Source organism: Arachis hypogaea, chromosome 4 (genome assembly GCF_003086295.3).
Source record: "Arachis hypogaea cultivar Tifrunner chromosome 4, arahy.Tifrunner.gnm2.J5K5, whole genome shotgun sequence".
Taxonomy (NCBI): Eukaryota; Viridiplantae; Streptophyta; class Magnoliopsida; order Fabales; family Fabaceae; genus Arachis; species Arachis hypogaea.
The window spans coordinates 127,614,780-127,634,939 of record NC_092039.1 but is presented as its reverse complement, the minus strand read 5'-3'; the positions used below and the strand labels follow the sequence as shown (position 1 = coordinate 127,634,939).

The 20,160-nt window shown below is 33.1% G+C and overlaps 6 protein-coding genes across 9 annotated transcripts in view; 3 read left to right on the top strand and 3 right to left on the bottom strand.

Moving 5' to 3' along the window:
• The window catches only part of LOC112744879 (heat shock cognate 70 kDa protein 2-like), a 200,987-nt gene that overhangs the window by 33,524 nt on the left and 147,303 nt on the right, over positions 1 to 20,160 (top strand). The window contains exon 1 of one of the 3 annotated variants that reach the window (XM_072234149.1): positions 18,325 to 18,457. The exons of the other annotated variants lie outside the window; for them this stretch is intronic. The gene's annotated coding sequence lies outside the window, so the exon portion shown is untranslated. Of the gene's footprint in view, positions 1 to 18,324; positions 18,458 to 20,160 lie in introns of those variants that run through there. 3 annotated transcript variants of the gene reach the window in all.
• On the bottom strand, positions 442 to 2,522 carry LOC112744898 (uncharacterized). Its single transcript, XM_072236256.1, has 2 exons — positions 1,677 to 2,522; positions 442 to 1,412 (listed from the first exon to the last, which is right to left on the bottom strand). Exons 1-2 carry the CDS (start codon positions 2,383 to 2,385, stop codon positions 622 to 624), a joined length of 1,500 nt encoding a protein of 499 aa, XP_072092357.1. The 5' UTR covers positions 2,386 to 2,522; the 3' UTR covers positions 442 to 621.
• On the bottom strand, positions 3,290 to 5,517 carry LOC112744899 (uncharacterized). Of its 2 annotated transcripts, none has more exons than XM_072236257.1 (2): positions 4,873 to 5,517; positions 3,290 to 4,224 (listed from the first exon to the last, which is right to left on the bottom strand). In XM_072236257.1, exons 1-2 carry the CDS (start codon positions 5,507 to 5,509, stop codon positions 3,395 to 3,397), a joined length of 1,467 nt encoding a protein of 488 aa, XP_072092358.1. In that variant the 5' UTR covers positions 5,510 to 5,517; the 3' UTR covers positions 3,290 to 3,394. The 2 variants fall into 2 exon arrangements, with proteins under 2 accessions (XP_072092358.1, XP_072092359.1); XM_072236258.1 differs by having other exon boundaries at positions 3,290 to 4,221.
• Positions 9,229 to 11,192, bottom strand: LOC112744896 (heat shock cognate 70 kDa protein-like). The gene is made up of 2 exons (XM_072234634.1): positions 10,973 to 11,192; positions 9,229 to 10,856 (listed from the first exon to the last, which is right to left on the bottom strand). Exons 1-2 carry the CDS (start codon positions 11,190 to 11,192, stop codon positions 9,229 to 9,231), a joined length of 1,848 nt encoding a protein of 615 aa, XP_072090735.1.
• Positions 11,623 to 13,863, top strand: LOC114925255 (heat shock cognate 70 kDa protein-like). The gene is made up of 2 exons (XM_072234632.1): positions 11,623 to 11,842; positions 12,185 to 13,863. Exons 1-2 carry the CDS (start codon positions 11,623 to 11,625, stop codon positions 13,861 to 13,863), a joined length of 1,899 nt encoding a protein of 632 aa, XP_072090733.1.
• Positions 15,366 to 17,576, top strand: LOC112743456 (heat shock cognate 70 kDa protein-like). The gene is made up of 2 exons (XM_072234631.1): positions 15,366 to 15,585; positions 15,913 to 17,576. Exons 1-2 carry the CDS (start codon positions 15,366 to 15,368, stop codon positions 17,574 to 17,576), a joined length of 1,884 nt encoding a protein of 627 aa, XP_072090732.1.

Sequence of the window (20,160 nt, the reverse complement as noted above, 5' to 3'; positions counted from 1 at the left end):
AATCAATAATAATATGACATATAATAAAAAATAACTTATCTTTTAATATTAAAAATCTCAAATAAAATATATCATTAAAAAATATATTATAACTGGATTTATCGAGATATATATATAAAAAAAGATTACGGTGTTGAATTAAATTTATGTCAATATTTTAATTTAGGGAGTAGATATATACGATTTTTTTAAAAAAAGAGTAGATTCGATCCGAAAATTAATTAGTGTTAGCGTCGAAGCAAATTGCATCGAATCACTGATGATCAATTATAATAAATAAAAGAAAATACATAAAATAAATAAAAGTGTAAAATTGAAATAGAAAGCAAACAAAATAATAATAAAAAATGAATTAAAATAAAAAATTTAATTATAAAATTTGATATAATACAAAAATTTAATTAAAAAATATATAAAGCTAAGATTGAATTAAAAATTCAGTGTCTGATAAAGTAATTAAACCATATTCTTATAAGAATTGAATTACAATCACACACCAAACTCACATTATTCAAAGATAAATAGAAATACAATCTATTGGCTAGCTGAAACAAAAGTGAAATCCCCAGTAGAAAAAGAAAAGTAGGCCATGAAAAAGAAGACAAACAATAATGAAACTACTTAATTATTAAAAGCGGCGGTAACTGTGCCTTCCACTAGAGCAAGAACAAAAGAAACAGGATCTCCAAAAAGAGCTGAAAATATTATCTTGAGTACCAATGTTGCTATCTTGAAAATATTATCTTTGGAAGTTGATGGTCCTCTAACTTTGGCAACTTTCTTATTATTCTCAACAGTATTGGTCTGCATTTTCTTTTCCGGGAAATAATTACTCAAACTCTCAAGAAACAGTTCCTTAAAACAAGAAACATGATAGCAATAATCTCCATCGGAAGTTGAATATGACCACCCTTTAACTTTGATATCATCCCCAACTTTTTTACGCTTACATTGAACACAGTTTTCCGGAACATCTCGTTTCAATGTGAGTGTCTTTGTTGCACCTGAATCTTCATAAGAAATCTCGCGACTTAGGTTCAAACAACATGGATGCAAATCCAAGCCTGTGTCCTTTTTTCTAGCTTCGCTATGATACACAAAGCCTCGCACGTCCATTCTACAAGCATTACAAACCCTAGGCTTCCCATGGACTTTATCTCGGAACTCGAATTCTTGTCCTTCGAAAAATGGATGACTTTTCTTGTCTTGACGATGAAGAACAGCGTTTGCACATTCTTCATGTAGGACATAACCTTTACTGCAATTTTTTTCTTCACAACGGTAACTGCGTCCACACCCTCGTTCTTTACATCCATCGCAGCGATATGGTGCTCCGGCTGGCGTTGGCTTTAACTCGTGTACATGGATATCGGAAAGAAGAATCGGCTGCTTCTCATCAATTCCGGTGTGCACTACAAGAAGGATACTTAAATGTTAAGAGGGAATAGTATAAGGGTATTAATATTCAAATATTTAATAAAAAATGGAAAAGTCTAGTGCCATCAATTTTATTGAATTTTGGCCAGCATGTAATTAGCAGACACTAATTTCACACTATTAAATCATTATTGATGGCTACCAATCACAAAAGTTACTGGTCCCTTAGCATTGCTATTATTGTAGCTTAAAATTAGTTATCAGGTAATATATAAAAAGAGAGCATGTGAATATAGTACCTTTGACGGGTTGATCTTGGATATGCACGCTGAATATCAATGCTTCATCATGATCTTCTCGAGCTACCAAATCAAAGAAATTCTCAAGCGATGGAAAAGGTGTCTGTTTCTTTATCAGTGATCTTGTTTTATCGAAGGTGGCATTCAAACCCTCAAGGAACCTCTTGGCTCTTTCTTGCTCCCTCTTGCTCTTGTCATTGTTCACATCGAGCATGTCATATTCCATCCAAAGCGCATCGAACTTGATCTTATATTCCATCAGAGTTCGTCTTTCTTGTCTGAGGGATTTGATTTCTTCCTTAATATCTGAGATTATGGACTGATGATCATGGTGGGAGAAAAATTTCATCAAAGCTTTCCACAGGCCAACTTCATTATTGGACGAATCTTCCGCAATAATAATTTTTATCTTCTCCGAGATGGAATCGAGGATCCATGACAGAACATGCTCTTTGCGATCCTCCCATTCTCTATAGATTTTTGGTTCGTTCATCATCACCTCTTTATCGGTGCCATGCACAAACCACAGCATCTTTCTACTTTCGAGCTCCAAGTTCATCGCTTGGCGCCACCCTTGGTAATTGTCGCGTGAATCCAGAACCAATTCAGCAGGTTGATCTAACCTGAATTCATCACGATGATGACGCACAGAGTGAAGGTAATTGTAACGGTAATAGGTAGCTACTTGATGGTTAATATTTGAAGCCATGGAAGGGAAACAGATATCAATAGCTAGTAGTGAAGAAAATGTAGGTATATTAGCAAAGTTTGAATGTTTCAATTTGGTAATGAGTTGATTGATTCTGTTGTTTATATAATCACGTCCACGCCTTCGTTTCTCTTATGTCCGCGTTACACCCAATGAAAAAAATATATATTAATTGAATAAAGAGACCTTCAATTGACTTGCATAATCCTTCAGACATAATAATCCAAATTTATTTTATTTATTCAATCATACTTGTTTTTAATCGCCAGATGATTTCACAAATTTAAATAAATTATTATTTAACAATTTTTTACTATAAACTTCACATGAAACATACGTATTTACCTTATTCAATTATATAGAAAATACTCTAATAATTATATTGTGCATAATCAACATATATAGCACTACAAAATTACAAATATATTTAAAGCAGAATTATTGTAATTAATGAACAAATATATATATATATATATATTTCTACTTATTTTTTTTTAATTATCTTCGTAACTTCTACACCAAAAAAATATTTGATATTTTGAAAGTACAGAAAATACTCAATTTTTTTTCTCTCCTAAATTTGAAGAGAAAGATTAAGAAGATACTTTTATGTATGGAGACTCCAAATTTTTATTCTTTAATTAAAAGAAAAAAAAAACGCAAAGAAGGGGAGAAAATAATGAAAAATAAAATAAAATTTTATATGAAAAAAGAATAGGTTTAATAAAGATATATCAAAAGAATAGGAGTAATAATAAAACGCGTGATTCTTATAAGATAAAACTATTGATTTTGTACCTCTGGAGCTTGTACTTGTTCTCCAGATTATCGATTTTGTTCTTGAACTGTTGTTATGTAGGACATTTTGTTAATTATTTAATTTTGACCTTACTGTGAGACTAAATTGATGCTAAATGAAACTTTTTTGGATTCAAATAGAACACTTTAAACCTTAAGGACCAAAACAGAATTACACCCAAACATAGGGGACCAATTTAGTACTTTACCCTTAATTAAAAGAAGTAACTAGGGCTTCCACTAGAGCAAGAACAAAAGAAACAGGATCTCCAAAAATAGCTGAAAATATTAACTTGACTACCACTGGTGCTATCTTTACCACTACTATCTTAGCTAGTGATGAAGATCCTTTTGAATTATTTGATGATCCTCCTCCAACTTTCACAACTTTCATATTACTCTCAACAACATTGCTCTGCATTTTTGACACTACAATCTTCTTTTCCGAGAAATAGTCATCTCTGATTTTCTCAAGAAACAATTCCTTAAAACAAGAAACATGAAAGCAATCTCCATCGGAAGTTAAATATGACCACCCTTTAACTTTGCTATCGTCCCCAACTTTACGACTCTTGCATTTGACACACTTTTTCTCAACATTTCTTCGCAATGTGAGTGTCTTTGTTGCATTTGAATCGTTATAAGAAATCTTGTATCTTAGCTTCAAACAACATGGATGCAAATCCAAGCCTGTGTCGTAGACATCTTTTGTAGCTTTGCGATGATACACAAAGCCTCGCACGTCCATTCTACAAGCATCACAAACTCTAGGATACCCAAGGGGTTTCTCTAGGAACCAGAATTCTTGTCCTTCGAAAAATGAATGACTTACGTGGTTTTTACGGTGAAGAACAGCGTTTGCACATTCTTCATGGAGGACATACCTGCAACCTTTGTTTTCACATCGGTAACTTCGTCCAAACCCTTGTTCCTTACATCCACTGCATCTAAATGGCTCTCTGGCGGCTGACATCATCGTTAAAGCATGTTCATGGAAACGGTCGGGAAGAACAATCTGGTTCTTCTTAATTCCCGTGTCTTCTGTTATGCAGTACAAGGGTAGTAGTTAAATAATCAAATCGGGAAAAAGTCAGGTGTAGTTGACTTCACGTGAAGTTGATACTTGAGAGCCATTAAATGATTTAACTGATTTGACTAAATTTTCATCTAACGGCTCTCAGTATCAACTTCACATAAAGTCGATTTCACCTTCACCTTATTTTTTATCATAATTTATACTTATATTTATCATATTTTATATATATAAATTAATCAAATTTATTTATTAAAAATAATTTAATATTTATACTAGTCAAATACTCATCAAAATTGTTAAAGAACTTTTGGTCACAAAAATTTCTATAAAAAAAATTTAACATAAAACAAATAAAAAAAATTGTAAAAAAATTCACTCCAACTCAAAAAAAAGTTTATGTGGGAATGAGCATATTAGAAATATAATCTTTTTATCGATTTAAACTTTTGAAAAAAATAATTGTATGAGGGTTGATATAATAGTATATATAATTATAAAAAATATTAGGAGGTTAATATTTTCAATTAAAAAAAAAATTAAGTAATGTTAAAATAAATATTGATTACCTAATATTTTTCTAACGGTATATCTTTATTTAAATATTTTCCAATACTATATACAAATTAAATTCATGTTATAATTATTGTACATACTTTTTATAGAAGAGGATGAGCTTTGGCTCCCTTGTAGCACTGAACTGTATGATCTACTAAGTCTTGATGAATTTTGATTTTCATGATATCTTGAACTATATTGACCCTCCTGATGCCTCATGGATGAATATTGACTCTCATGGTGCCTTGATGAATGTTGACTCTCATGGCATCTAGAACCACCTGTTCTCGATGAATGTTGACTTGAATATTGACTCTCATGGTATCTCGAACTATCAGGTCTTGATGAATGTTGACTTTCATGATACCTGGAAGCACTAGATCTTGATGAATGTTGACTCTCATGATGCTTTGAACCATTAGATCTTGAAGAATGTTGAGTCACATGGTGCCTGGAACTATCAGATCTTGATGAATGTTGACTCTCATGATGCTTTGAACCATTAGATCTTGATGAGGAATGTTGAGTATCATGATGCTTTGAATGAGTAGATTTTGATGAAGGTTGTCTGTCGTGGTATCTGGAATTATCATGATGCCTGGAATCAGTAGAGGAACGTCGACTCTCGTGGTGCCTCGAACCTGACTCATGAGCTTTGCTAGCCATAACTCTTCTCGGACTAGAAAGATAGAGAGAGAAAGTATAATTGGAGATATAGCAAATGTGATTCTGCATTTGTGCCATTACTTGTGTCTATTATTTATAGGCAACAATCCAGGGTAAACCGTGTACTATACTATTATATTTGTTGTAACTCACGCAACATGTAATTGCCTTGCTAGTGCTTCAGGTACTAAAAAAGTAATAACAAATTAGAATGGAAAAGTCCAGAGGACTAACAATTTTATTGAATTTTGTCCAGCATGTAATTAGCAGAGAAATATGAGTCATTAAATAAAATTTCACACCAATTTTACATCATTAAATTATTATTGATGACTATTTGATGACTACTAATTACAAAAGTTGCTGGTCCTAGCATTACTCAATTAGAATTTATCAATAGGCATGTAACTGCCAAGAATTTCACATAATAATAATAATAATAATAATAATAATAATAATAATAATAATAATAATAATAATAATAATAGGCCAACTATTTTGACCAGATAAATGCATGATTGCCAACAACATTTGCTATTATTATTAATCTCAATTATTATTAGTAGTAGTAGTATAATAGTGAGTGAGAAAACACGTCCCTTCTCCCTAGCTCTTCCGATCCTCTTTCCGCGATAGACCCCAACCGCGTTGTTCTACCTTTCATACTGCCTTCTTTGTAAGAAGTAGCTCGAAAGTATATATAGAATAACAATTTAATTCCACAAAGATAATTACTAGAATATCTCGTTAGAAATTAGTGAGTGGTGACCACATTCAACTCATCTTTTTAATTATTAAATTAAGGATTAAGTACGATTTTGGTTCCTAAGGTAAAGATTGAAAATTTATTTTGTTTTTGGCCTTTTTTCATTGCAAAATAGTACCAAAGATTTAATTTAGTTTTAAAATCGTCATTTTTATTAAATTTTTAATTTTTATTACTAGTTTATCCTTAATAAAAAATTAAAATAAATAAAAAATAGAAAGAAAACGCGTAAAGGGAAAAGGGGAAGGGGAAACACGTTAAGGGAGAAGGGGGTTCAAGGAAGAAGAGGGGGAAGGGTCCTCGCCGCCGCTGCTCCTCATCGTTGGTCTTCGTCGTCGCCGCTGGATTTTACTGTCAGATCTTGCTGCTGCTCCTCTTCTTGGCTCGACGTTGACGCCAGCAGATCCGCGAGGGTGGACGTCGCGCGCCACTCCCAGTTTCTGCTCCTCCTCCTTGTTCGGTCGCTGGTCGTCGCTGCTCCTCGCCGGTTTCTGGTTTCTTCTAGTTCTGCTGCTTCTGATTATCAATTCTTCTAGTTTTTTCTATTTTTTTATGATTCCATTATCCATTAAGTTAATAGTCAAAATCGTCCCTGAAATATACCCCGATCTCCATTTTAGTTCTCAAAAGACAAAATTAATCAAAATCGTCTCCGAAAGATACACGACTTGGTCACATTAGTCCTTCCGTCAGTTGGATGATGACGTGTCACATTAAGGAGAGAGATAATTTTATTGAAAAAAATTTTAAGAAGAAAAGATACAATTATTAATTTTTTGTTTGTCAATTACATTTTTATTAAAATTAGTAGTATAAAAAAATATTTCAAATTTAATATTATCAAAAAAAATTAAAAAATTATATAAGGACTAATTTAATTAATTTTTAAAATTTTAGGAATGAAAATGACTTACGTCTGAACTTTCAATAACTATTTTGATTATAAATAACTTTTTTATATGTCAAGTGACACGTGGCATTAACCTACCACATTATCATACCACGTGGCACTTAACGTGACACGTCATTATCCAACTGACGGAAGGACTAACGTGACCAAATCGTGTATCTTTTAGGGATGATTTTGATTAATTTTATCTTTCGAGGATCAAAATGGAGATCGGGATATCTTTTAGGGACGATTTTGACTATTAACTCTTTATCCATTACTTTTTTTGAGTTCTGAATTTTTTATTTTTGTTTTTCTGAGTTCTGGGTTCTAAGTCTTGATGATAATGATGATTTTCTGAATTCTGTGTTCTTGTTGTTTTTCTGACTCCATTATTCATTGTTGTTGTTGTTCTTTGCTTCTGGTGGTTGTTTCATTGGTGTTGCTCTCTGTTCTGCTTTTGTTTTGCTTCAACTTGATTTTGGGGAAGAAGGGGAAGGGTATTTTCGTCTTAAAGATGATTTTAAAATTAAGTTAAACATTTGGGCTCATTTTGTAGCGAAAAAAGGTCGGAGACAAAATAAATTTTCAGCCTCTACCTTAAAGACCAAAATCGTATTTAACCCTTAAATTAATGTTATGTGTTGGTAGCTAAGGTCTTTTTATTACTAAGAAAGCTACCTATAGCTAAATATTATAGGCTATTTTTTTTTTTATATGGAAAAAGATTGTGTGTAATTTATCATTATGGATAATTGGTGTGTTTTTTTATATATGGATTAATTTATTTTTTTTAATTTTAAGTAACAAATCGGACCCTCAAATTTTGAGAAGTAAAAAAATCTGAGGATTAAATTTCATAGTGTTACAAATTTGAGGGTCAGATTTATATATTTAAAAAAATTTAAAATAAAAAACTCAAATCTAACCCTTAAATTTATATTTAAAAAAAATTTAAAAACCACAAATCTAACCCTTAAATTTGTGGTATCAACAAAAATAATTAAAACACCACAAATCTAACTTTTAGATTTGTGGTATCCATACAAATCAAAAACACACAAATTTTCACCTTATTAAAAATTACCACTATCACCCCATATTAAAAATACAAAACAAAATATTATACTCGTAGCAATAATTTTTTTTCTATGGTTTATTTCACAATCTTACAAGTTAAATACTAATTCGTCATAATTTAAAATTTCATTTAACTTCAAAAATTTATTATTGACTAATAAAATATTATATACACAAAGTGAAATTCAAATTTTCAATACTTATTTAAGTAAATAAAAAAATTAATCACTAAACTCACCCAAGTTAATTATATTAGACATTAGTAGCAATAATAATCAACGGGTAACTACACGTAATCACTTTTCACCTAATTCTTGTTGTATTTTGGGTTATTGTTTTTGTTTCAAATTTAGCCTCAGCTAGACAAAAATTGAGAAACTATAATTGTATGATTAGAGGTAAATTCATTTTAATATAATTTTAATTTATTTATATACACATATTTATTAATAAAAGATTCTTACGAAAAATATAATATTAGAATTTCATTTGACATTAAGAGCATAAAAAATTGAAACAAAAAGAAAAAAGGCATAGGAACAAGAACTTGAATATCTACAACCATGAAAGGCTAAATTTTTTTGTAAGCCCCCAAAATTGCTTTTTTCATCAATGCATGCTATGTACCTAATTTCTACTTAACACTTAAATCTATTAACTAACGGACAATGCTAGTTAGACAAAAAAAATAGTCAAAACTTGTCTTATTTAGCATTAATTAATTATCGCAACAATTAATGAATGCTAAATAAAGCAAGTTATGACTGTTTTTGGCTGATTTTTTTTTGTTACCAAACATTTCCGTTAACTAAAAACCAAAAATATAAGGCATTACATACTTCAGAAGCAGCTTCAGCATGCAGAAAACATTACTTGATCCACACCTTATACATCTTAACAATCACAGTTAAAAGCAAAAAAGAAATGAACCTCATTACCATAGATGCTGCATGCATCAGCATGTAGAAAACATAAGGAGGCTAAAATAGATGCATGCAAAACATTTTTGTCTCCAATTCTTATTACTTGATCCACATCTTATAATCTTAACAGTCACACTATTATTGGATCAAAAATGCTCCTAAGCTTATGAAGACAGTTCTCAAAATCAGCAGTTTCAACCTTCTGCTGGTTACTATCAAGAAGCTCTCTAGCCTCTCCAATTGCAGCCTCTATAATCTTCTTCTGTGATGATTTAATCTTCGAACTAACCTTAGCATCTTCCATAAAAGCACTCATCTTGTACACATATTCCTCCAAAGCAATCTTAGCCTCAACCTTTTCCTTAAACTTCTCATCATCATCCTTATACATCTCAGCTTCTTGAATCATTCTCTTGATTTCTTGTGCTGTAAGTCTCCCTTTCTCATTCACTATAGTAATCTCTTTCTTCTTCCCTGTCTTTGATTCCTCAGCATACACTTTTAGAACACCATTCTCATCCAAATCAAAGCACACTTTTATAGGGTGGCGTCGCGGAGAAGGATCAAGATCAGATAAACAAAACAATCCCAGCAAGTTGTTGTCACTAGCCCTTGTTCTCTCCCCTTCATAAACAGCTATCTTCGCCGTGGATTGGTTATCTTCGAAAGTACCAAAGAGTTTGTCATGCTTAGTAGGAATCATAGAATTTCTTGGAATAAATACACACATTATGTCTCCTTTTATTGAAATACCAAGAGAAAGAGGAGTCACATCTAACAGAACCAAATCCAGTGCAATGTTTAAGTTTTCAGCCAATAAAGCAGCTTGAACCGCAGCACCATAAGCAACTGCTTCATCCGGGTTAATGCTCTTGCAAAGATCTTTTCCTAGAAAGAAATCTTGCAAAAGATTCTGCAGTTTAGGAATCCTTGAAGATCCACCAACAAGAACAACATCATGAACACTGTTCTTGTCTACTTTAGCATCAGCAAGACACTTCTCAACAGTGTCCATACACTTCACAAATAAGTCCTTGTTGAGTTCCTCAAACTTTGAACGAGTCATCAATGAGCAAAAATCAATGCCTTGGAACAAAGAATCAACCTCAATTGTTGTTTCTTTAACAAATGAAAGATTCATTTTAGCCCTCTCACATGCAGTTCTTAACCTCCTAAGAGACCTTGGATTCTCACTAATGTCAACTTTGTTCTTCTTATTGAAGTCTTTCACAAAGAAATCTATCATTCTGTTATCAAAATCTTCCCCTCCGAGATGAGTGTCTCCGGTGGTAGCCTTAACTTCATAGACATCATCTTTAATGGTAACAAGAGACACATCAAAAGTACCACCACCAAGATCAAAGACGAAAACATTTCGCTCTCCGGAACAGTTTCCTCTCTTCTGAAGGCCATAGGCAAGAGCTGCAGCAGTAGGCTCATTGATGATCTTCATGACATTGAGGCCGGCAATGGCGCCGGCATCTTGTGTAGCTTTTCGCTGAGAGTCATTGAAATAAGCAGGGACAGTAATCACAGCATTCTTCACAGGTGATTCAAGAAAAGCCTCTGCAATCTCCTTCATCTTTGTTAGGATCATAGATGAGATTTCTTCAGCAGCAAGAAGCTTTTCTTCACCTTTGTATTCAACAGAAATCATGGGCTTGTCATTAACACCAGCTACAACTTTGAATGGCCAGAGATTCAAATCAGCTTGAATAATGGAATCACTGAATTTCCTACCAATCAACCTCTTAGCATCTACCAAACAAAAAAATGAATAGTTACCACATGAACAATTTGTGTTATGCTACAAAATTGACAAACATAAAGAAAAAGATATGTTTATTTATACTTATATATGAATACATTATTACCAAAGATAGTGTTTTTTGGGTTGAATGGTGCCTGATTTTTGGCAGCATCACCAACCAATCTGTGTGAGTCAGTGAAAGCAACACAAGAAGGTGTGGTTCTGTTGCCTTGTTCATTATGAATGATCTTGGCACCACCATTTTTATCATCCCATACAGCAACACACGAGTACTTTGTACCAAGATCGATCCCTATTGCATGTCCAACATGTTTTGAGGCCATTCTCTATAGTAATGTGATTTTGGATTATGTCAAATCTGATTAGAACTTGGAACTCCAAAATGTGTAGATTTAAATATTCCAAAAGATTTGAGTTTTAAGTTAATGTATCTTGATGCCATAAAATGAATTTATTAGATTTCCTTCTTTCAAAGGTGAGCGTTTAGAATGCAGAGATTTTTTGGCTTTATTCAAGGTTGTGATGATTTTCATTCATTAATGTTTGGTTAATTACTGTTTCGTGACTTTAAGCATGACCCTTGATATTAGTATAATACATTAATAATAACTAATTCATTTTATGGTTTCAAGGAACATAAATAAACTTTTATTAGTATATCTTTCTTTCTCTCTCTATATATATGTACACACTCAGAAGCTGTTCATATTCATATTTAATTTATACACAGTTTTTCACAAAGAGAATTGAATTATGGCAACAAAACATAAGGGTCGTGCAATAGGAATCGATCTTGGAACTACATACTCCTGTGTTGCTGCATGGGAAGAGCAAAATGGTCGTGCAGAGATTATTGTGAATGATCAAGGCAACAGAACCACACCTTCTTTTGTTGCCTTCACTGATACTCAAAGGTTGATTGGTGATGCTGCTAAAAATCAAGCTGCTGCCAACCCCTCCAACACAATCTTTGGTAACATCTTTAGTTTCATCTCACTCACCTTCATGTTAATTTCATGGATTAATTGCATAATGCTTTGTACCATACGATGATTGTAGATATATAGTACAAATCTTTGTACTGCTTTTTCTCTCTTTGATTGCACCAACAACTAATCCTACGGCCAAACTTAAGTTAGTTAAGTTGAAGTTAGTTGCCTTTGTTGTGAAGCGTTTATTGTTAGTTACTACATTCATCTAACAATATTATGGTAGTTTGGTTCCTTACTTCAACTACATTGAACAAAGAAAACATGAAAAATATCACAGCTTTCTGTCTTTCAACCTATAATGAAGTTATTTTACTCTTTTGTAGATGCTAAAAGGTTGATTGGCAGAAAATTCAAAGACCCCACAATTGAGAATGATCTTAAGTTGTGGCCTTTTAAGGTTGTATCTGGTGCTGATGACAAACCAATGATTATGGTTACCTACAAAAGAAAAGAAAAGTGTCTTGCTGCTGAAGAAATCTCATCTATGATCCTCACAAAGATGAAGGAGATTGCAGAGGCCTATTTGGAGTCTTCTGTGAACAATGCAGTGATTACAGTCCCTGCCTATTTCAATGACTCGCAGCGAAAAGCCACCAAAGATGCCGGCATCATTGCCGGCCTTAATGTCATCAGAATCATCAATGAACCAACAGCAGCAGCTCTTGCATATGGCCTTCAAAAGAGAGCTAACTGTTCCGAAAAGCGAAATATTTTCGTATTTGATCTTGGAGGTGGTACCTTTGATGTGTCTCTAGTCACAATTGAAGGTGATAACTTTGAAGTTAAGGCCACTGCCGGAGACACTCATCTTGGAGGGGAGGATTTTGATAACAGAATGGTGAGTCACTCGGTACAAGAGTTCCAAAGAAAGAACAAAGTTGACATTACAGGGAATCCCAAATCATTGAGGAGGTTGAGAAACCAATGCGAGAAAGCAAAAAGGACACTTTCACATACTAATGAGACTATAATTGAGATAGATGCTTTATTTCAAGGCATTGATTTTCGTTTATCAATGACTCGTGTGAAGTTTGAGGAACTCAACAAAGACTTGTTTGAGAAGTGCATGGAGATTGCTCAGAAGTGTCTTGATGATGCCAAGATGGCCAAGAGTGATGTACATGATGTTGTCCTTGTTGGTGGATCTTCAAGAATTCCAAAAGTGCAGAGTTTATTGCAGGGTTTCTTTGAGGGAAAGGATCTTTGCAATAGTATCAACCCGGATGAAGCAGTTGCTTATGGTGCTGCAGTTCAAGCTGCATTGTTGAGTGAAGAATATAGCATTGTCCCAAACTTGGTTCTGGTGGATGTCACTCCTCTGTCTCTTGGCATAGCCACAAAAGGAGATTTAATGAGTGTAGTGATCCCCAAGAATACTGTAATTCCTGTAAAGATGGGTGCTGTTTTTGCCACAATTGAAGATAATCAATCCACTGCTTCATTCCCTGTGTATGAAGGAGAAAGGACAAAAGCCAAGGAAAATAATTTGCTTGGTAAGTTTAAGCTTTCGGGGCTTCCACTTGCTCCTCGAGGTTATCCTATGAATGTTAGCTTTGAACTTGATTTTGATGGTATCTTAAAGGTTAGTGCTGAGGATGAAACAACTGGTTCCAAGAATGGAATCACCATTACTAATGAGAAGGGAAGACTCTCAAGTGCTGAAATTAAGAGAATGATTGAGGAAGCTGCATTGTTCAGGGAAGAGGATAAGAAGTTCAAGAAGATGGTGGAAGCAAAGAATGCTTTGGATGAATATATTTACAGGATGGAGAAAGCTATGAAGGATTCTGATGTAAGCTCGAAGGTTTCGCCTTCTGAAAAGCAGAGAATCATGGCTTCATTAAGAGAGGGAAAAAGATTGCTCCGGAGTGAGGAGCAGCACACTGAAGCTTCTGTGTTTGAGGACTTCATTAAGAAGTTACAGAAGATTTGTCAAGTGATAGTGATCAACAAGGTCCGTGAATACAGTGATGAAGATAGTGATTCTGATGATTGTTACTAAGAAAGTTCAGATTGATCATGTAACTTTTGTTCTGATTCTGTTTTGTGTTGCCTCTTTGATAGTAAAAGGGAAGGTTCTGTTTTGTACTTTAGTTAATAGTTTAAGAATCTAAGACATGATATTGTTTAATGAATATGAAATGAAGAGTGCTATCCTATTGTGCAATTCACCAAAACCGTTATTGATCTTATTTTTGTAGCTCAAATATTCCAATTTATAATGATTAAATTCCAATTTAAATAAGGATTACCAAGATAATACAGAGACACAGTACTTTGCTCAGATGTGGAGTTTGCATTCCAACACTTGGAGCATATTTGGTGCCCTTAATTAGTTAGAAAAGATTCTTTTAGTATGTTTGATATAATTTTAATAGTAAAAATAAAAATATTAAAAAATAAAAAATATTCATGCACACGTTATATACATACTACATAGTAAAGTAACTCATCTTTTTAGACATCAAAATTTACATGCACTCATTATATACATACTACATAGTAAAAAATTTAGAATAAAAAGAAATTAAATAAGAGCATCTTTAATGATAGTTTTAATTTTAATTTTATTTTATGTGATTATAAAATGATACTAAATATTTGTGAAATTATATATGATAAATAGTAATTTAAAATTATAAATGAGATTTGTACTTTAACGATCTGATCTCAAATTTAATTAAAATTTTATAATGTTTTTTATTATTTATCAACATTGTTATATGAGTTATTAAATTTTATTGGTTCTCCATTAAAATAATGTTGTTTCTCTAAAATGAGATCATTTTTATTTTATCTATCATTTTCAATGCGAATTTCAATTATAAATCGATTTATTTTTTGAAAATATTAAAAGTAGAGTTAAATTTTAAAGTAGTCCCTAATATTATACTCGAGTCTTAAAGTGGTCCATAAAATTAATAGTTACATAAATTTATCTTTAAAATTGTACTTCAAAATTCATAATAGTCTCTAATAGTTAAATTTTGTCCATCGCTCGCTATAAAAAGTTGAGTTGGACTGATTTCTGCACGTTGATACTCTAATGACTAGTTGATGTAGCAAAAGAAACTTTAAAGAATAAATTTGAGTAACTACTAACTTCAATGTAGCTCAACTTTTTGATGACAAATGATGGATAAAAAATATTTTAAGGCCTACTATAAATTTCAAAGTGCAATATCAAACACAAATTTAGATAACTACTAACTTCGGATACTAGTCTAAAGCTTAACTCTCAAGAGTAAGATTCAGCAATCCCTTTTGTCTTCCATACAGATGTTAATGCCTTAATAGGAACGAATAATTAAGCTTGACCCTCGATATTAGTATAATACATTAATAAATTCATTTTATGGTTCCCAGGAACATAAATGAACTTTTATTAGTAAATCTTTATCTTTCTCTCTCTTTATATATATATATACATACACACTCAGAAGCTATGTATATTCATCTTTCTTTAATACACTGCTTCTCAGTTTTCACAAACAAACTTGAAGAATGGCAACAAAACATAAGGGTCGTGCAATAGGAATCGATCTTGGAACTACGTACTCCTGTGTTGCTGCATGGGAAGAACAGAATGGTCGTGCAGAGATTATTGTGAATGATCAAGGCAACAGAACAACACCTTCTTTTGTTGCCTTCACTGATACTCAAAGGTTGATTGGTGATGCTGCTAAAAATCAAGCTGCTGCCAACCCCTCCAGCACAATCTTTGGTAACATCTTTAGTTTCATCTCACTCACCTTCATGTTGATTTCATGGGCTAATGGCATAATGTTTTGAACCATAAGATGATTTGTAGATATATAGCACAAATCTTCTTATACCATTTTGGCTCTTTGAGACCAACAATTAATCCTACTGCCAAACTTAAGTTAGTTAAGTTGAACTTAGTTGTCTTTGTTTTGAAGCGTATATTGCTAGTTACTAAATTCATCTAACTATATTACAGTAGTTTGGTTCATTAAACGAAAGAAAACATGAAAAATATCATAGCTTTCTGTCTTTCAACCTATAATGAAGACATTTTACTATTTTGTAGATGCTAAAAGGTTGATTGGCAGAAAATACAAAGATCCCACAATTGAGAATGATCTTAAGTTATGGCCATTCAAGGTTGTATCTGGTGTTGATGACAAACCAATGATTATGGTGAACTACAAAGGCCAGGAAAAGTGTCTTGCTGCTGAAGAAATCTCATCTATGATCCTCACAAAGATGAAGGAGATTGCAGAGGCCTATTTGGAGTCTTCTGTGAACAATGCAGTGATTACAGTCCCTGCCTATTTCAATGACTCGCAGCGAAAAGCCACCAAAGATGCCGGTGTCATTGCCGGCCTTAATGTCATTAGAATCATCAACGAACCAACAGCTGCAGCTCTTGCATATGGACTTCAAAAGAGAGATAAATGTTCCGGAAAGCGCAATGTTTTCATATTTGATCTTGGTGGTGGCACCTTTGATGTGTCTCTGGTCACAATTGAAAATGAAGTCTTTGAAGTTAAGGCCACTGCTGGAGACACCCATCTCGGAGGGGAAGATTTTGATAACAGAATGGTGAGTCACTTGGTACAAGAGTTCAAAAGAAAGAACAGAGTTGACATTACTAGGGATCCCAGGGCACTGAGGAGGTTGAGAAATGAATGTGAGAAGGCGAAAAGGACACTCTCACATGCTAATGAGACTACTATTGAGATAGATGCTTTGTTTAAAGGCATTGATTTTCGTTTTTCTATAACTCGTGCAAGGTTTGAAGAACTCAACAGGGACTTGTTTGTGAAGTGCATGGAGATTGCTCAGAAGTGTCTTGATGATGCTAAGATGCAGAAAAGAGAGATAGATGATGTGGTCCTTGTTGGTGGATCTTCTAGAATCCCAAAAGTGCAGAGTTTATTACACAACTTCTTTGAAGGAAAGGATCTTTGCAAGAGTATCAACCCGGATGAAGCTGTTGCTTATGGTGCTGCAATTCAAGCTGCTTTGCTTAGTGAAAGTTATAGCATTGTGCCAAACATGGTGCTAGTTGATGTCACTCCTTTGTCTCTTGGTATAGCCATTCGTGGAGATTTGATGAGTGTAGTGATTCCGAGGAATACTGCCATTCCTGTTAAGATGGGTTCTGTATTTGTCACAATTGAAGATTATCAATCTGCTGCTGCATTCCCAGTTTATGAAGGTGAAAGGTCAAAAGCTAGTGAAAATAACTTGCTGGGTTTGTTTTCGCTTTCGGGGCTTCCTCTTGTTCCTCGAGGCCATCCTATCAATGTTAGCTTTGAACTTGATTTTGATGGTATCTTAAAGGTTTGTGCTGTGGATGAAACAACTGGTAACAAGAATGGAATCACCATTACTAATGAGAAAGGAAGACTCTCAAGTGCTGAAATTAAGAGAATGATTGAGGAAGCTGCTGTGTTCAAGGAAGAGGATAAGAAGTTCAAGAAAATGATCAAAGCAAAGAATGCTTTGGATTATTATGTTTACAGGATGGAGAAAGCTTTGAAGGATTTTGATGTAAGCTCTATGATTTCACCTTCCGAAAAGCAGAGAATTAATGCTGCATTGAGAGAGGGAAAAAGTTTGATTCAGAGTGAGCATCAAACTGAAGCTTCTGTGTTTGAGAACTATCTTAAAAAATTACAGAACATTTACCATCCAATAGTGATCAACGAGGTCCATGGATACAGTGATGAAGAAACTTATGATTAGGATTATTATTATTAGAACAGTTTAGGGAAATTGCGCATTGCATGCACCAATTTCAGCTTGCTCTTTTCATTTTGCTATGTTTCTGTTTTGTGTTGCCTCCTTAATAGTAAATACTAAAAAGGATTAAGGAGGCTCTAGTGTTTTAGTTAATAGTTTAAGGATTAAGACATGATATTGACTAATGAATATGAAATGAAAATAGTGCTATTCTATTTGTGTATTTCATCAAAATCTCCTTATTTTGCAGCTAATAGATTCCAATTCATCTTGATTAAATTTCAATATAAAAACCAGGCTGCAGCTAACCCAACCAACAACACTAACTTCATCTAGTTCTCTTGTTAATCTTAATTAATTTGATGTGATGTTTCCTTATATATAGTTCTACGTTCCTAGTAATCTTAGTAGAAAATAATTAGTTGAAGTTGCTTGCTTTTTTGTTAAAAGGTGGTAGTTAGTTACTACACTCACCTAACTATATCAGCTTATAACTTTCAGAGCTAAAATATCTATATAAAGATATTGATGCTTTATTTAAAGGTATTGATTTTCGTTTATCTATATAAAGACTTGTTTGAGAAGTGCATGGAGATTGCTCAGAAGTAATTTGATGATGTACATGATGTTGCCCTTGACAGTGATTCAGATAATTGTTACTAAGAAAGTTTAGGAAAATTCCCTTTTGGCATGCATCAACTTCAGCTTGCTTTCTATTTTTGTTATGCTTCTGTTTTGTTAATAATTTAAGGATCAAGAAAGACATGATAGTAATCAATGAATGTGAGTAGTGCTACATTTGACCAAAATCTCTCATTCTTATTTTTGTATCTCAAAGATTTCAATATAAATAAAGATTACCAATATAATATATACATAGTACTGTGCTAAGGTATTCAGGTATAAAAAAAAAGTAGAAAATGTCAACAAAACATAATTGGAACCGATCCTAGAACTGTGCACTGGTGTGTTGTTTATCAGCTTTTAACTTTTTTCCTTTGTGATGGAGAATTCAAATAACTATGGAACGAAGAACTATTTCAACTTATTCTATAGTATTGTTTATTAATTAAATAAATTTTAATTATCTATTTATTATATTTTATATTGACGGTTGTGATTTAAATTTATAATTGTAAAATTTAATATTTATAATTTAAGATTTAACATTTTTTTTTATAGATACCGGGACATAGAACCCAAAATGAAAGAAAACGAAATTGTCCTACAGAAAGCAGTTTTAATGAAGTATGCATGAAAATTTAAAAAAATACATAAGAAAAAAAAATGACATTTCAATTGAGACTCATATTCTTATTATGTCAATCTATCTAAACAAGTATTCATTTTTCAAAATTCATGAAAGATGTTTTAATTGCTTAGCCTAGTGCAACATTTTTTAATAACCAAAACTAATGCTCTTGTAAAGCGCAACTCGATGATTTCTTGAAGGTAGAGATTTACTGCTACTTTAGAATCCACTTCGATGTAAATATTCATGTATCCAAAGTTTAAAGTTAAATCCAATCATAATAGAATACTCCAAAGTTCTGCTAAAGTCATTGTATACCTGTCTAGATTTGCACTATAACAAGCTAAAAATTTATCTTCATGGTCTCTTAACGTACCTCCGTAAGTCGCCTGAGTGTCCTTTGTAACAAATCATGGATATTACCTTTATCTACTGTATTGTCCCTCTCAAAAAATGCTTGTTGCAACGATAACAAAGAGAGCATAGAGTGCAGTAAAATACTAGGGCCAAAGAACGCCATGATAATGGGATTGAGATGATAAGTTCTTTAATAATTAGGAAAGAGGGGTTGACTAAAGAACGTACTGGAACTCAATGAAGTGTCAATGTTCTTCCATATATTTGTTGCGACTCTGCAGTTACGAAGGACGTGGAGCAAAGACTCTGAAAAAGAATCACAAATCGGGTAAGTATCCTCTTGGATCATGTGCCTGCAAACTCGAACCTCATTTGTCAAAAAGGCTTCATTAGTAACTAGTCAAAGAAAGGTGGGCATCTTTTGGAGGGCTTCAACTTTCCAAATTTTCAAAAATAAATAAGCCTTAGAGTCCTCAGGAACGTTCAAGTAGATAGAAAACGTTGACTTATTGCTAAATTTACCGCTAGAATTAAGAAGTCACACTACTTGATCATCCCCAAGTTTGTTTCTGGAGCTTTCAAGGACGAAAAAACAGGGACTTAGTCCTCTCCTAAAACCTCCTCAATTTTACCTAAATCCCAATTGTCATTTTTCGCACTAACCATATTCAGTATATCATCTGATATTTTTGGTTGAACAAAATCTTTAAGTTTATTCACGCTCGAGATCCAATGATCTTTTCAAAATTGAGTGCTATCACCGTCACTGAACCGCCATATTAAATTCCTTTTAAACTTGGGCCATACTTAAACGATACTCTTCTATGCATTTGAGCAAGATTTGAACTTCTTTACAATGAGCATGGTATTCTCCCCACATATATATTTTTTCTTCTGATTTAATCCAAAGAACATTCCTGTTTCGTACCAAGTTCCATGCTATTCTGGCTCAACTCGCCAAATTTTTTTGGTAAACAC